Source organism: Lagopus leucura, unplaced genomic scaffold, assembly GCF_019238085.1.
Source record: "Lagopus leucura isolate 7727_CA_CO unplaced genomic scaffold, USGS_WTPT01 Super-Scaffold_100026, whole genome shotgun sequence".
Classification (NCBI taxonomy): Eukaryota; Metazoa; Chordata; class Aves; order Galliformes; family Phasianidae; genus Lagopus; species Lagopus leucura.
The window spans coordinates 8,236,840-8,253,548 of NW_024962277.1; the positions used below are offsets into that span (position 1 = coordinate 8,236,840).

A 16,709-nucleotide genomic window follows, 5' to 3' on the forward strand; every position below is an offset into this window, starting at 1 on the left:
TAAGTTACTCTGTTCAATTAGCAACAAATGCATTGAATTTGACCCCTAGAGGTCCTGAGGAAATAAATATTCAGTGCAGGCAAATCAATCAGGAACAGAGGTGAAGGTTAGTAAGGAAATCAGACAATGTTATAAGAAATGATTTTTCAATCTTGTTTTACTAAAGGCAGTTTGCTGCAAAACCTTAAACATCCGTTTCTTAGTAAAAGTAACCCAGACACTCATTTCCTGGAGTGACAGGCAAGGAACAAAATCAATTTTTACAAAGCTTTGCTCACTGAGAACATGGCACTGTGCATTCTGTTCAGATTAAACAGAGCCTACCAGCCAAGCCTGCCTCCAAAACAACAGGGCAAGCAGCAATCGAGGCAAAGTGCAACCAGTAAGCCACAGCTTTCTCTAATGCAAAGAGAAAAGCTCCTTATGCAGGCCAGGTTCTACCCTTCCCAGGCTGCCCAGACTTGCCCCCTCGCTGCATGCTTTACCACGTTATTGACATAGCACAAGATGGTTTTTGCTGACAGATGAACACGAGACAAAGCTCCTTTTCATCAAGCACCCAGCTCTGCTCAGACTGCAGGCTACCAGAAGTGCAGCCTGCATTGCTACCTTACAAACCGTGGCTTCTGACACAGCACAGCCATAGAATGGGATCCTTCACCGGACTACCAAGTCATCACACAAACCAGAAACACGCTTTGGCTGTTGTAGTGACCCCACTGCTTCTGGTTCTGATTTTACCAAACTGCAAATCCAAGCTGACAGAAGGAGAATTCTGAGCTGCTGTAAGGAACAGCAGTTCCTTAACTCCCAGCAGATCAGCAACGGCAAATATCAAACCTTTCACTCCAGCTCCCTACATGGGTTTAAGTCACTGCTTTAAACAAACTCAATGAATCCAAAAATACTTCTGCTACAGATCAAGTGTTAGTAGCATATTACTGCTTCCATTCAGTTTCATCCAGCACAGTGAACCACACAGCCCTGCTCAGGCACACTGCTAAGCAAGCTTTACTGGTACTAAGCATGTTGCAGCGAGCTGAAATAAAGGTGAATATTCAGAGCTTCTCCCTGCTAAAGGTGCGGGATCTGCAGTGACTAGAAAGAGCTGTGGCAAGCTTTGAGAGCAATGTCTCAAAAGGAAAACAAGAAAAATCACAGAACAGAGACCAGACAATAAAAAACAAGTCAAAAGCACTTTGAGCAAGTCTTTATTATTCTACTTTGCTGACTAGAAGTAAGATAGACAAATTCCCCAACCCCTTCTGTCAGAACATCGGGGCATGATGAAACCCAGCTCCCAAATAAACACATGCTTTGAAAAAGGTAAAAAATACTTCTGTGATTTGTGCCCTGCAGCCAAACTTGAATGACCCTGAGAAAAGTCTGTGCAGACAAGTCAGTGGAGATTGATGTGCAGCTCGCTGCTTCTGCTTTAATCCCCTTTGTGTTATTGCTTTCAAATTGAGTTTGTTTTTCTGTCTTTTTTTTTTTTTTTTTTAAACAAAGTGTTAATCTTGACTAAAATCCACCACGAAGTGCTACAGCGTCGCTTTTTATTACAAATACCGGAATTTCCTCGAAAATATAAATGTGTAAAACAACCAACCGGCTGTACAGTGCATTTACAGTACATGTTCCAGAGTAACGGGCAGACTGAACAGCTGCTTTACACGTTAGCCCTTGGCCACAAGGATTGGCAGTACGGTTACAACTCGGATGATACAGGGTGAAAAGCTCCCGCCGCTACCAATAAAAAAAGAAAAGAAAGAGTCAAGACCTCAGTTACAATTAAGTTTATCACAGAACTGGGATACATACATAACTGTACAGGGAACAGTAACTTCTAACTAGAAACCGTCATCATGTTGTAACTCTCGGACGGGCTGGACCGGCCAGTTCTCCACTTCTTACAGCTGCTCCTGCTCTCCAGGGCTTTGCTCGCCTTCGCCCCGGGCTGTGGGCTTTCATAGAGGACGCAGATGGAGCCGTCCTCGCCTATCCGATAGGACACCTCGAAAGGGTCGACCCAAAGAGTCAGTTCGCTGGGCAAGAGCTGGAAAAGTCTCTCGTGACTCAGTCCGATCATCGCCGCCGCCTTGCCGATCAGCGGGTCCATCTGATGGTTGATCCTAATGCACCGGTACCCGGAGCCCTTGGTCGGCGCCGTGGGGAACCAGTGGTGTTTGTAGTGCTCTGCGGGAGGGAACAAAGAGCGGCGTTAGCGGCGTTAGCGGCGTTAGCACCGCCGACGCGGAGCGGGCCGGGCCGCCGCTCACCGCGCAGCGCCTCCTGCAGGTACTCCCGGAAGCACCGCAGCTGCTCCTCGCCGATTCCGCCGGCGGCCCGCAGGAGGCGGGTGACGAACGCCGCAGCCGTGGAGGTCTCGGTTCTCATGGCCGCTCGGCCGCCGCTCGCCGCCGCTCCGGCCCCGGCCCGCCGCTAGCGCCGCCGCGCCGCTCCGCCCGGCCCGCCGCTCCGGCCAATGGCGACGTCGCGCAGCAGCGCGTCACAACGACGCGGCCCGCCCCGCGCCCCTCCGCGGCCGCCGAGCCCGATCCCCATTGGCCGCGGCGGGCGCGGGGCGGGGCTTACGGGCGGCCGCGCGTGGCCATTGGGCGGCTGCGGAGACGGGCCGTGTTTGTTTTGCTGGCGGAGGGGCAGGGCCTCGCCGCCGATTGGTCGGAGCGGGAAGGGCGGGAGCGGACGAGGCGCGCCGCCGCGTGGATCTCCCGGCTCCGGCCCCGCTCCGCCCCGCCGTCTCGTGTGGGCTCTCGTCGCTCGTACGTCTCAAAACACGGACGTGGTCTGTAAACCTCCATCCATCTCTTTTCAGACGCGCTGCTCCGGGGCCAAGACTCCAGATCCAGGCTCAGAGGCTCCACCAGCAGGGCGATCCAGGCGTGCATTCCACGTTTTAATGCACTTTTCTGCAAGATTCCTGCAGCAGTGAGTTGAGAAACGAAACAGCAGGAACAAATGAAGTAGGACCACCAAATACAGAATCTTCTTGCACACAGAACACGCCGCAGCTCGTCCCAGCGGGCCGTGGCGCGGTATGACGTCACCTGACGTCAGCGTGACGTCACCGCTCCTCCCCTCACCGAGGAGAGCAGCGCCGCCACCGCCGTCGGCCGCCGCTCTCGCGCCCGCCCGTCCAATCAGCGAGCCGCTCACAGCGCGAGCAGCGGCGACCAATGGCGGGGGCGCTTGCGGCCGGCGGTGTTGCGCCGGCGCCGGGATTGACCCTCGGGGGCCGCCGTAGGCGCGGCCGCCCATTGGCCGGGGAGGAGGGCAGCCCGCCGCCGATTGGCCGCGGCTCGGCGCGCGGGCTTCCGGCCGACGGGGTCGCGGGGCGGCGCGGGGCCGAGTGGCTCTCGGCATGGCCACCCGGCCGCCGCTCGGGCCGCGGAAACGGAGCGGTCCCGCGCTGTGCGGGGCGGGCTGGCCGCGGGGCAGCGCCCCGGCCGCCGCGCTGGGGAACGGCTTCCCGCCCAGCAAACGCCCCAAGGGGCCGGCGGAGGTCGGGGCGGAAGAAGATCCCTTCGGGGACAACGACGACTTCACGGCGGACGACCTGGAGGAGATCGACACGATCGCTTCGCAGGCGCTGTCGCAGGACGCCGCCGGACGAGGCCCGGCCCCGGCGAGCCGCCCACACGGCGCGTGGAGCGGCGCCGCGGAGCCCGGAGGTCAGTGCGGGGCGAGAGGGGAGCGGAGGCGCGACTGTCGCGATAGCGAGACCACAGCTCTCCCGTTCTCTCTCCGCAGCGGGCGGCGGTGCGGACGGCGCTCAGCTGCGAGGGGCGTTCCAGCTGCAGGTGCTGCAGGCGCAGCACGAGGACGCCCGGCGGAAGGTCAGCGCCGCCCCGCAACTCTGTGGAGCCCGGGGGCGGGGATCCGGTCCTGCCTCTGATCCGGGTGGTTCGGAATCCGAGCGTGCGGTGTATGAAAGGAGTCCTAATGGAAATGGCTCCAGGGCGTCCGAAGGGAGCGGTGTTTGTGCCCCGGGCATTTCGGATAAGCAAATGCTGATCTGTCAGTTTTTGTCTTTCCTGTTAAACAATCTGTCCCGTGCGGCTGCTCTGTGTCACTTGACGATTTGAAAGAGTGCATTTAAGGGAATGGTGTTACTGTGCTTTTTGGAAAGGCACCGCAGTGCACAGGGGCACCCACAGCTCTATCTGTGGTCAGAGCCCCCCAGCCTGAGCTGGGAATCTGCAGGGATGGGGCATCACCATCTCTCTGGGCAACCTGTGCCACTGCCTCATGATCCTCATTGTAATAATTTCTTCCTTATGTCCAGTCTAAACCTCCCCTCCTTCAGTTGGAAACCATTTCCCTAAAAGAAAGGGGTGACAGCAGTGCAGAAAAGCCCACATTCTCTGACAGGCAGCAAAACGCTGTAATTCTATTAGAGAAAGTCACAGAGCCTGATTTAATCAGGAAAAAAAAAAAAAAGAGAAGCCACAGTGCAGGATTTCTACACTGGGTTATAGCAACTATATAGCAACTGAGCTACAGCACTCAGCCTTTGACCTTGTAGAGAGCAATATGGGTACTTTTGGCTGAATGTACTGAATGTATGCTTAATGGAATTCATCTCTTTGCAGCTGAAAGAAATGCAGGATGAAATTCTTACTAAAAATGGGGAAATCAAAATGTTGCGTGACTCAATGCAGCAGATGGAGCACACTATGGATGAGCAGAGAAGGTCGTACATGCTGTTGGAACAGCAACAATCTCAGGCCCTTGGTGAAAAAGAGAGAGAGTTCTCCAAAAAGGTTTGTAGCTCTGTCAGTCGCCTCAGCACCACACACAGAAAGAAGCTCACAGTGTGACTTCAGTGCTGCCACGGTCTGTTCAGTCAAAGAAGGAATATCTGTGTGACACTTCTGAGTGTGCCTTTATTTTGCTATGCAGAAGAAAACCCTTACAAGAACCTGACAGTGCATTTCTTCTGCCAAAATAGGAGTGAAGTTAAGATGGCAGGTTTTTGCTTGCTTGCTTGCTTTAGCAGTCCCCGGAACATTACAACTGGAAATAGAATGGTACATCACAAACAATTGTAGAATGGAAAATGAGACAGAAGGTGCTGTGTGACTCTGATCAGATTGCTGTTCCTGTTGCAGTCATCTTTGTGAGAGCCCTGAAGAGGACAGTGGCTGCTTTTGTGCTGTTAATGGCCTGGCTGTGCTCATGCTCTTGTGGCACTTGGTCTGTCTTGCCAAGTCATTGCTTCTTGCCTGACCCTGGGCACTTGGTTCTCAGATAGTATTAATTGGATTAGCATAAAAATGGAGAACTTGTACAGAGATCACAGTAAGTAGCCTGCAACCTTGAAATCTTACAGAAATTTGCATGGCTTTGCAGTTGGAACAGCTTACTTATTCTGTAACAGTAAAGCGATCTCCTTGATTCTTTCAGTTACTGTCACTGCAGTCAGAGTTGCAGTTCAAAGATGCAGAAATGAATGAATTAAGAACGCGGCTTCAGAACTGTGAAAGAAACAAACACTCAGCTCAAACGGTTGTGCCACAAAGGTATGTGTGGGTTTTGGAAAATAATCTCTGTTCTTTTCATGCACGCTTGAATTCGTGCACAGGTTTCCTTTGTCCGTGTAACTCTTAGGTCATTTCCTTGAGAAAATACAACCAAAACTATTCTGTTGAGCTGAAGAAATCTCTGTGACAGAAATGCAGGGGTTGTAGAATGAAGTACCACTGAAACATCAGTGCTGAGAAAGCTATTAAATAGATCTGTGTTGTTTAATAAAATGCTCCCAAAAATGATATCGATTCATTAAAGCTGGAGGGGTATTTGTTGGTGTTTTGTTGTTCTTGTTTGTTTGTTTGTTTGTTTTTTTAGTAGCCCTAAAAAGAATTTTACAGTCCAGATGAAATCAGAAGGGTGTCCTCTGCAGCCTGGAAAAAGGTCTTTTCCTACAAAAGAGTCTTTCAATGCTGAAACAGCTGTCAGACCCTCTTCTTCTTCTTCAGGAAATTGTTTTGCACAGATGGTTTCCAGCAAGGAAGGTAAACCTGCATACAACTTATGTATACAACCTGCAGTATTTTTAGCTGCTTGTGAACATTCTGCCTTAGATTCAGGCTTTTGCCCTGTGTGACCCAGCAGTTGCAGTAAGGTCAGCACAGGAACAAGAGTGGTTCTTTTGGTGTGACACTGCTTGTGCTCCATATGGCTCCGCCTCAGGTTTGCAGGGGGATCACTTGGCAGTGAGGTAAATGCCAGGGAGCTGGGTGAAGTGTTTGCTGGCTCTCATGAGAAAGTCATTTGTTATGAGATGAGCTGCAATGTCCAAACTGTTACCCACGATCCTCACTCAAGAAGGAACAGGAAATAATTTGTTTATTTGTTGAATAGGTCTACCAGTCAGCTAGTGTGTTTGTTATACTCCTGAGGTTTGGGCTTTGGTAATAGTTCTCTTTTTTTGGTATTTCATTTTAAATGGTGCATATTGAGCCACGTTAAAGCGAGCAGCTGCAGGGCTTCACTCATTTCCTCCTTTATGTGTTGAGCAGTAATTCTCACACAACTGTGACTTTAAAGTCATTGAGTAAAACCTAGGAAACACATGTGTGCGTTTTTCTGTGTATTACTGTCATATGGAACAAAAATTGTGTTGCTTTTTTTTTTTCTTCTTTTTTTACTAGCAGCCAACTGCTGCATTGAGACAGTGGCACATTGGCAGAGGGAAATGATGGGAGACATTAGGAGCTGTCCCTGCCAAGAGCAGAGGGTTGGAACTACATGATCTTAAAGGTCCCTTCCGACCCAAAGCAGGCTATGATTCTGTGACCTTCACTGCAGGCTGATGGAACATCTGAGGTGTTTCTGTCAGCTGCAGTATCCAGCCAGAAGCAGTGCTGGGCAGCGTGTATCAGCAGCCTTAGGAGGGTTCCTATAGTTACTTTTTCAACGCAGTGGTGTTTGACACTGCTGAGTATTTTGTATTGGCCTGTGCTTTGTGTTCTTACTGCACGACAGCTGTGGCTAATTGAAGGTGTGCAGATGACAGATGCAGGTGTCTAAGCAATTATTCCTTGTATTTGAAACATAATTACTGTTTGCTTTAGATAGTAAGATGCCCCATCCTGAATTGTCATCCATAAAGCAGGAAGCAATGGGAAGGAATGGTTCTTGCAATTCTGTACCTCGTCGGAACATTCAAGGTAACATATTTCTGGCAACACAGAAATAATAAGCATGAAAAAATAGATGAGCATTTCTGAGGAGCGATTAAGAGGCCATTAGTGAGTGCTGTCATGTATGTGCAGTGCCACTGCATGGATTCCTGCCTGCGGAGTTAGTTGCTCTTAGCTTTGGTTTTGCACTTAAACATTTCAGGTTCTATTATCACATATCCCTGCAGCACTGGGATATTGTTGCTCTGTTTCAGAACATTGTTTGCCTGGGTTTTGCTTTTCAGAAGGGTATGGACCAAGATGTACATTGAGAGACATCTTCCAGGCTTGGCTGTGTAAACAAACAGCGCTGTCTGTTGTGAAGAGAGCAGGAAAAATGTACATTTCTTGTTTCTGAAAGTGGACGGAACACATCAGTGCTTAAGGTGTTCAACAAGTTATTTCCAGTTCAGAATTGCTTCACGTGGTTTTAATGTTCAGACTGGAACATGGAGGCCATGGCCCCAGGATGACTGCGTTGTTATAACCACTTGATTGAGGTGTTTGCTTATAAAGGGACTGTAGTTAAAATCTCCTTAAACGTGCCCTGATCCACATTTAAATTGTGATCTATAAGATTTTGAGAACCAATGAATTTAAAATATTTTCTTCCCGTATTCTGTCTTGTAAGAGAAAGGAAATTGATGATGGAAGAACTGATCTTTGAGGCTGAGAGCAGCATTGGTGAGGTAAACCTTTTGAAATATGTTGCTGTTGTTGCAGAGGATGGAAAAGCCGCTCCAAAGGCAATCTCTCCAGGTTCCGCCTTGCTGAGCGCCCTGCTGAAGCAGCCCCTTGTCTCTGGGTCCCTGCTGGGACTTTGCCATCTCCTCAGCAGCAGCGCTGAGGCTCTGCCAGGAGCTGTGCTGCAGCCCGACCTTCTGCAGACGTAAGGACTGTAAAATTGCATCTGATGTGTTGGCAGCACAGTGGAATGCTGTGTGACAAAGGTGTTGTGTGGGGGGCACCTGGAGCCTTGTGTTCGGCGCCCTTTGGCCGAGTGCATTGAAGGCAGAACTCGGAGCATCATTCTGCAGCTTTGGTCACCTGTCTTTGGTGATTGTAGGTACTGAACGCAGGAGAAACACGAAATTGGAAACTGAATTAATTCTGTGTTAGGGGAGGGCACAGAAATTAGGAAAACTTGGAAGTGGCGACAAGCAGCTGCTGCCTTGTCTTTTTAAGGATATGTTTAACTATATAAAATATTTATTATATATACACACACATATATACATGTATCCTAAAGTCTAAACCAGTGCTGTATTTAAATATGAAGTTGAATATAAAATTAACTGTCTGAACGTGGTTTCAAATATCATGTTCGTTCATCAGATCTTTGTTGTTAATTGTTTGATGGCTCTTTTGTTGAGAGCCCTTTGTGTTGCATTTAACATTTCCTTAGGCTTGTAGGCTAGCAATTGCTGAATTCAGTGGGATAGTTTGGAAAGGAATTAGTTGCTCACAAAACCTGGGTTATACCCTCTATTTTATAGGAGGATGCACACCGTGGTAACTTATAACTATTTGCCTGCACCTGTTGGTTTAGGAGAACTTCTAATAAAGGTTTTTGGTGCAGTCTTATCTGCTCAGCCTGTTTTACTGCTTAATAAGACTGTAACCAACAATGCTTACTGTCACTATATTTCTTGATTAATATTACAGGAGATGAATGCATTAAGCACTTAATTTAACTACTGCATTTCTCTCCTTAAAGAACTAGACTTTATCTCATGAAATACCTTTGCTTTTCTGACACTCTGTAGCAGTTCCAGTGCTTTGTGGTGTTAGCATGGCTCGTGCCTCACTGCCCTTCCATTTCATGCAGGCATTTGGCCTATGTAGCTGCAGTTTGAGAACAGCCATCCCTGGCCTTCCTATTCTTTGATTCAGAACACAAATAAGCACATTTTCAGCTCTGTTCTCTACTTCTTCTTCCACCGAAGTATTTTCCTCCTTTTGTTTGGGTAGGCAGCCCACGCAGATGCCTGGCACCAGGGCAGCCCCGGAAGAAGTTGCTCCTCTTGTGTCCCTGCAAGAAGCTCAGAAGCTCGCAGTGACAGGGCTGAACTTGATCGCTATGGACGAAGGGCCGTGCGAAGGGAGCCCTGCAGGGAGTGGGAGCGAGGTGTTGTGTTTGAAACGCTGCAAGATCCCAGGAGCTGTGCACCTCTTGCCCTTGGTGGAACACCACATCGGCGCTTACTGTCGAGCGGTGCAGTCAGCAGACAAGTCAGTAAATGCTTCTTGTGGAAACCATGCAGTCGTTTCTTCCAGAACCAACACAAGTAAGGTGGCCAGTAAGGAGGACTTCAGGTTGTCTCTTGAAGAAGCAACAGTTCTGTCGCTAGGTATTCTTTATTATTTGGCATTTTATAGCTGGGACGTTGTCCACGTGTTGCTGGCTAATGAGGTGGAAGAAAGTTCTGCTGTTGGAGAAGAACAGCTTTCCAAGACGGACAGAAATGTGCTGTGTGATAATAAAGAAGATGACAGGACACAAGGAGGGCTGCCTGACGCTCCGCAGGATGCTGACAGTAACGTTCAAGCACAACATTCTTTGTTCAGAAAGCTGCTCCAGGTTTTAGCTTTTTCTGCCACCGCGGGCTCCCAGATGGATTGCATCCTGCAGCACAGCCTGAAAGTTCTGGTAAAACTGGCTGAAAACTCAACGATGGACTTGCTAATCAAGTAAGTCAGTAATAGTTCATCAGTGATTTCAGGCTCTTTGTTGTGTAGCAGTTTTCACTGTTGAAAATAATTTGTGCAGGTGGCAGTAGAAGGTGTGACACCTGTGGGAGAATGTCACGTTTCTTGGCTCACCTTTGGGATGCAGTGGAGGATCTGACCACTGCCTTGGCTGCTAATGAATGTGATAATTGCCCCAGCTCGATAGTAAGATCTGCTTATCCTGCATTTACGTGAAGCAGATGCTTTTGGCTCCTTGCATGGCTCTCATTTTGGAGTGAGAAAGCTTCTTCAGTCGTGTGGTTGATCAGTTTTTTTTATTTGAATTGCTGGGAGATGCATAAGGAATGAAAGCACAAGGCTTCCTGGTTTACTTATTTATTCTATTTCTACTCTATGTTATAATATTTATAATTCTCATAATCTGTTTATAATTACGTGAAATATAATGTCTGTTTATTCTTGTGGATGAAATGCCACTCCTGAAAGTGTGATCCTTGCTTGCTAATGGATGCATGGAGCCATCGTATGAACTGCAGGCTGCCTGCAGCACGTAACAGCATATGTTTTGCAGCTTACTTTATTTCTGGTGTGTAAGTGGAGCTTGTGTTTTGAATGGCTGGAAAAGGTGTGAGTTACGAAGCAGTGAATTACTTTCGACTCGTCAGTCACTTCCCATTTGTAACTGGGATTTCTCTTTGCAAGTTTTCAGCACCTCCTGAGCCACCAGGTGCTGCTCCGTGTCCTGTGCCCGGCCGTCCCTCTGCACACAGTTCTTCTGACCGTGAAGCTGCTGTCCATACTTGCACAACACCACTTGCTGGTTGCTCAACTTTGCTCCCATTCAGGTACAAAATTCCTTCACACAGAATTGTTAGCAGTTTAGTATTAGTCAGCCCAACTAAAAGTCATACAAACAGGCTTTGTTCTGTAGTCTTAACCCCCACAGCCCAGGCTGCTGCATTGCCTGCAAGCTTGTGCTTGTGCTGAGTTTCATTGCTGTTTGAAGAGCACCTCTGGTGTCACCTGTGTACACTCAGCGCTTTGGATTTTTACTTTCCACACAAATACCTGTTGTATTAAAAACTGCTGAGGAAAAAAGGAGTTCTGGGGAGTTGAAAGCTAACAAAAATATCGCCTGCTATTGACTAGCTGTGAAAAGAACTGAGTTAACTCTCTTCCAGATAGCTGCCTTCTTCTTGCACTGTACATGTACATCACGTCAAGACCGGACAAATCGGCCTCTGAGGTGCATTGGCTGCAGCTGGAGCAAGAGGTAACACTGCCAGGTCCCACAGTTTGTCTTGTTGAAGGGGTGGGAGGAGCAGGGCAGTGCCTGAAGCATCCAAAAAAGTTCTTCAACTGTAACAGAAGCTGAAAGTTTGAGCTTTTGGTGTGGAATTACATTGGTTTCTATGAATCACTGTTGGAAATTGAATCAGTAACTATTCTTCAAGATAACACCAGTCATAGCAGTCAGAGTGAAGACACTGAAAAAGCACAAAGCTGCAAATGAATTCAAGACTGCAAATGTTGTTTTGCTTTTAGGTTGGTAGAGAGCAAGACCTGTGTACCATTTTGATCCTGTAATTTACTTCTGAGCTGTATCTTTGGAGTTACTACACATGAAAGATAGAAACTGAAGATACTTATTCACTGCATTTAGTGAAGTTAAGTCAGGCAGTTAAGTTTTACAGCAAAGATTACACTAACTAGTTTTGGTGGAGTAAAAAAGATCAGCCGTTAGTTAAAGAAGCCAGTAACGAAATGTTGTTCTGACTTGCCTTGATTTGCAGCTCAGTAGTTTGCTAGTTCTGCAGAAGCCTGCTACTCACTGTAACGCATCTGCATGTCTTTGGAACAGGCAGTCAGGCTCCTGACCCGGTGTGTGCGGTTCTCCAGCCCAACAGTTTTACCCCCTGCTGCACACTGCCAGTGTAATCTGGAGGTACGTCACTGTAGCTACTGAATTTCTTCTGCTGAAGATGTAGGAGTAGCCTCTTATCCTTTTTTAGCTACTGTACTTCAAAGCCTGCCTTCTGGAAAGTTTGATTTTGCTTCCTAGCATCTGATATCTGAAGAGTAACTAATGCAGTTCATAATGCAATGCATTTTCTGCTGCTGTGATTTCAGTTTGGGTACTCAGTCTCTTTTTTTCCTCTGGCAGGTGGTTAAGGCACTAATAATAATGTTACACAGACAGTGGACAAAGATTAGAAGATTTGAGAGCAGCTTGTGTGCACATAAGGAGCAAGTCATTCAGTTCTTAAGGGACGCTGTCCTACTCTTACACAGCCTATCTCAGAAAGACAAACTGTTTCATGAGCACTGTTTGGAAGTACTCCATCAGTATGACCAAGCCATGCCAGGCATTAGAGCCATCCTCAGAAAAACTAAAAAGCTGAGTGCCTGCGAAGGTAAATGGAGCCACGTTGTGTTGTGCTGTGGTTTGGGTTTTTTCCCTTCCTAACATATAAATAAAATACCACCTCTGTCCCGTTCTCAGTTAACTGTGGAGTCACTAAGGTTGGAAAAGACCTTTGGGATGATTAAGTCCAGCCATCCTCCTACCAGCACTACTGCCCACGTCCCTCAGTGTCACATCCCCACAGTGCTTGAATGCTTCCAGGGGCGGTGACTCCCCCAGGTCCCCGAGCAGCCTGTTCCTAATGACTAGTGGTTAGCAGTCCTAATAACCACTGTCTACCGACCATGGATGTTTTGTTGGTTTGACCTAAGAGGGTACTCCACAGTCGTCGTGTTTCTCAGACTTCATTACACAGAAGCACTAGTCTTCTCTCTTCTCTCCATAGAAATATGTCCCTACTGTCTGATCAAATAAAATCCTATGCCCCAGCTCCTTGCAGAACAATAATCTTTGCTGTGTTGCCACGTTTAACAGTATTCCAAGTCTCCCACTAACATTACACTTTCCCCTAACAGTTCTTTTTTTCCCTGCATCCCTAACACCTTCCTTCATCTTCCTTCTTCTATCCGTCCATGTCCTCCACTATTCCAAAAGCTCCTCTAGCTCGTGTAACATCAGAGCTTTCCCTTTGCTTTGCACACATGCTGTGTCTGTTTCCTGCAGAGCTGGTCTGGTGCTTTTGCCTCTTCTCCCTGCACCTCGATGCCTCCTGGTGCCCACTGTACACCCTGTAGCACAGTGTCATTGTCCAAGATAGCTGAGCACTTGCTTTTGGCACTTACTGTAGCATACTACAGGCACCATGTTTTACAGTAAATCAGATCCCAGCTATTAATTTTATCAAGTACAAAAATACACCTCTCTGAAATGTGCTTCTTGTCGTTTGTTGTTGTTGCAGAGCTGATCTTGGATGAATTGTACCCTCCTGAGCCAGAAGCAGAAGATCAGGACTCCAGTTAGCCATGTGGCAGTGATCTCTGCCCGTACTTCAGTCATCGTAATCACTGCCAGAGTAAATCTGATCTAAATCAGCAATTCTCCAAAGTGATAACTCAAAAGTTGCCCTCCAATGCACAACTAAAACACAATTCTTTGTTGCAGTTATTCTACCTAAGTGCTATCCAAATGAAAACAAGGAAATTGTGACGTGAGGACAAAAATAATACTGCCATGTACTGTTTTGCTGTGCAAAACCACTGGAAGGATGAACTTAGGAATGGTTCTGTTTATGAGCATCACCCTTCATGAAGCTGCTGTGAATGGAAACCTTACTGTGTGTTCCCTATTTACTGTGACTACAGCTGCATTTATGCTGGTTTATGATGCTGAACGTCCTGGGACGTTTGGGGTCACTGAGTTCCTATGCAAGTCTTGTGACAATATTTGTTGTTTCTTTTGTAGCTGTAACACTTCCCTTGCTTGAGCCTTTTGTGTTGAAATTAGTAAATTGTTTACTGTGACTTTTTAAAAAATAATGGCAGAAATAACTTGTAGTCGGCAGTTCCATACTGAGCAAAGCATTTACAAAAGGCCTGGGCTCATCAGCTGAGTTCACTCCTTTTTTCAGTTTCATGAATGTGCTGGAAGTGGCACTGCTAAGATGCTCCACCCAAAGCTGCTGGAACTTAGAGAAGAACCAGGTGGCTGAAGGGAACGTTGTACTGAGCAAAAGAGGTTCAAAGCTCTGCAGAACCTGAGCTGTAGCACCCGGGTCTGTGCTGCAGTGGAATTGAATGAGCAGCTAATTGCTAGGATATGGCACGAATGATTGCAGGAGTTACTGTTGCTGTGTTCTTTCGGTGTAGTGGGCTGCTGTTAGCTGAACCTTAGACCCTAAAACCAGAACTGTTTAATTGCTGCTAAAAGAAGCCCCTTGGTTTGTGGTGCAGCTATGGGGTGCCTTTGAAGAAGGAACTAACCCTTCTTTATACCAACAATGACCTTATATAGTGTTTATGGGGAAGTGAGAAATTAAGTGCATAGCTGGTAAGCTCAAAAACATCAATCCCAGCATTCAGTCACTTTGCTTTTATGTAGTGTGTGCTTCCTTACAAAAAGGGAAACGCGTGTCACGTTTTTAGTGGTCGTGAAGGAAATTACTGCTTTGTATTCCTAGCTTTTGCAGTTAACAGGCTTCATATTGCAGCTGAGTGAATTGTGATGGCATCAATTCCTGCAGCAAGGGAAGAGGGGCTCCTACCAAGACAGGTTGCATTGAGGGCAGAAAGAACACGGTTAGGTGTGCTCTTAGGTTAGAGCTCAGTATTGAGGTGATAAAGCAATGGTGAAGTCTATAAATTCCTGTTTTTATCTGCTGTGTAACTAAACTAGCACTATACCTTTGTATCCTTTCCTCTTCAGGATGTGGGAAGCACATGAGGACTGTGGGGCCATAGAACACCACACGGCTTCTCAGTGCCTCTGCCAGGGGCAGAGTGGTGGCAGGAGAGCTGGAGTGAGGGCATGGCTGTAGGCGCTGCGATGGAACTCTGACTGGTCGCGGTTCCCTTCACCTTCCATTCCCTCAGGCACTGTCTGGGTAGGGCTGGATGCGCCCCAGAATTTCTTTTGCACCAACAAGTCAGCCCTGCCCAAATCTTACAAGACGTGGAGCAGAGACGGAGCTTTAGAAAAGGTCCTTCCTGACAGAGCTTTCCTCCTCTGTGGTCTGAGGGTAGCGCTCGGGCTGTGCAGCACCAGGCACTTGCTGCCTCCTGCAGCACTGATGCACAAGTGGCCTTCCTGCAGTGGCATCCAGAACGGGCCTGGCTCCAAGGACCGGAATGGAGAGCAGCAGTACTGCAGTGGGAGGTAGGCCCTCGGAAAATTGGGAAGCATCCAGTCCTCTGGTCTTAACCCAAAAAGGCCGTGCCGTGCCCTGGCGTGCCTGGGCAGGGAGCCCTGCTCTGCATGCTGAACGTGCTCTTGGCTGGACTCTTGCTTTTGAAGAGAACTTTCCCAGAAACAGCTGTGCAGGAATAACGGGTGCAGTAATTCAACATCTCCCTCCAGCCAAAGTTGCTTTGCTCCCTCCTCCTGCAGTGCAGCACGGGGACGGAGGGCCAGGCAGGGGCTGCTGGGGGGCTGTGAGGAAGCCTGTCTGTGAGATGCTGTGTCTGGCGCTCAGCCCACTGGAAGGGCAAGCAGAGCTGTCCTGCTGAGATGCCATCATCACAGCACCCCGCAGTGCAGCACTGTCAGCTGTTAATTGCTCTCTGCTGTTCTCACCAACTGATCTCTATGAATACAATTTGAGTGTAAGATGGACTTCAATCACTTCTGGACTTTATCTGGACTTCAATCACTTTAATCACTTCTGATAAAAGACTGGAGGAGTTTGAACTAACAGGAGTTAAGGAATCCTGACTTGTTGAAGCAGTTGAAAGGTATAAAAACTGTTTGAAAAAAAAAATCCTGGCTTTATCTCAAGGACAATTTGGTAAAAGGGAGATGTGTATTACTGCTAAACTTCACATAAACGAGTATTATCTGTGGAAAATGCAATAGGAAAATATCATGAATTGTTCCCTTCTGGGCTGCCGTGGCATTTTCCCTTCTTTGCCCTCTAAAGTGGGAGGCTGTGAGAAAACCCAACCCTTGTGCTCTTAAGGGCAGAAGTAACGTCGTGGAATTACAGGATGGAGCAACACTTCTAAAACCTAAACTTAACATTAGCTGCTAAGACAAAAGTGAAGCTGCTCGCTGTGTGACCTTGAAGTAAAGCAACTCGGATTGCTCTAATCAGACACTCCCTGAAGAAATCACAGCATGGCAGTTCTCCTTTCAGGGACAGATGAACAAACAACATCTGGTTTCCATCTTGCCAGGACTCAAAACACATTTGTGAGAAAGCAGGCTTTAATAGGTGAGGATGGCAAACAAAGCACTGCCTGCAACATCTGCCCTAAACTGTGCAAACTCTTATTAACTAAAAACAAAAATAATCTGGAGGAGGCTCAGGGGAGTCCTCATTGTTCTCTACAGCTCCCTGAAAGGAGGTTGCAGGGAGATGGGGGTCAGCCTCTGCTCCCAGCTAACAGCAATGGGACGAGAGGCAACGGCCTCCAGTTGCACCAGGGGATCCCCGCTGCATCTGAGGAAGAACGTCTTTGCTGAAAGAGCAGTCGGGCACTGGCACAGCTGCATGGGGAGCTGGGGGAGTCAGCGTCCATGGAGGCGTCCCAGCACTGTGGGGATGTGGCTCTGAGGCTCCGACTCCAGCAGGCGCAACGTTTTAACACACAACGTGGCGGAGGCCAGGCTGGCAGCTGCAGCCCATTCTGGGGGTGTTTCTGTCATCGTGGGGATGTCGCTGTGTTTGGGACACGCGGGCAGCCCCATGGCTGCTGCCGGCTGTGGGTGGGCTGGGACCCAGGCTTTCCTCCTGC

General features: G+C 48.1%; 2 protein-coding genes across 2 annotated transcripts; one reads left to right on the forward strand and one right to left on the reverse strand.

Moving 5' to 3' along the window:
- Nucleotides 1-1,194: 1,194 nt before the first annotated feature.
- Nucleotides 1,195-2,414, reverse strand: LOC122184964 (protein BTG1-like). The gene is made up of 2 exons (XM_042880381.1): nt 2,280-2,414; nt 1,195-2,196 (listed from the first exon to the last, which is right to left on the reverse strand). Exons 1-2 carry the CDS (start codon nt 2,395-2,397, stop codon nt 1,847-1,849), a joined length of 468 nt encoding a protein of 155 aa, XP_042736315.1. The 5' UTR covers nt 2,398-2,414; the 3' UTR covers nt 1,195-1,846.
- Nucleotides 2,415-3,382: 968 nt separating this feature from the next.
- Nucleotides 3,383-13,808, forward strand: LOC122184974 (ATR interacting protein). Its single transcript, XM_042880400.1, has 13 exons — nt 3,383-3,692; nt 3,772-3,857; nt 4,614-4,784; nt 5,428-5,543; nt 5,869-6,035; nt 7,098-7,193; nt 7,929-8,094; nt 9,177-9,896; nt 10,599-10,741; nt 11,078-11,169; nt 11,758-11,841; nt 12,061-12,310; nt 13,220-13,808. Exons 1-13 carry the CDS (start codon nt 3,383-3,385, stop codon nt 13,279-13,281), a joined length of 2,463 nt encoding a protein of 820 aa, XP_042736334.1. The 3' UTR covers nt 13,282-13,808.
- The last annotated feature ends 2,901 nt before the right edge of the window (nt 13,809-16,709 follow it).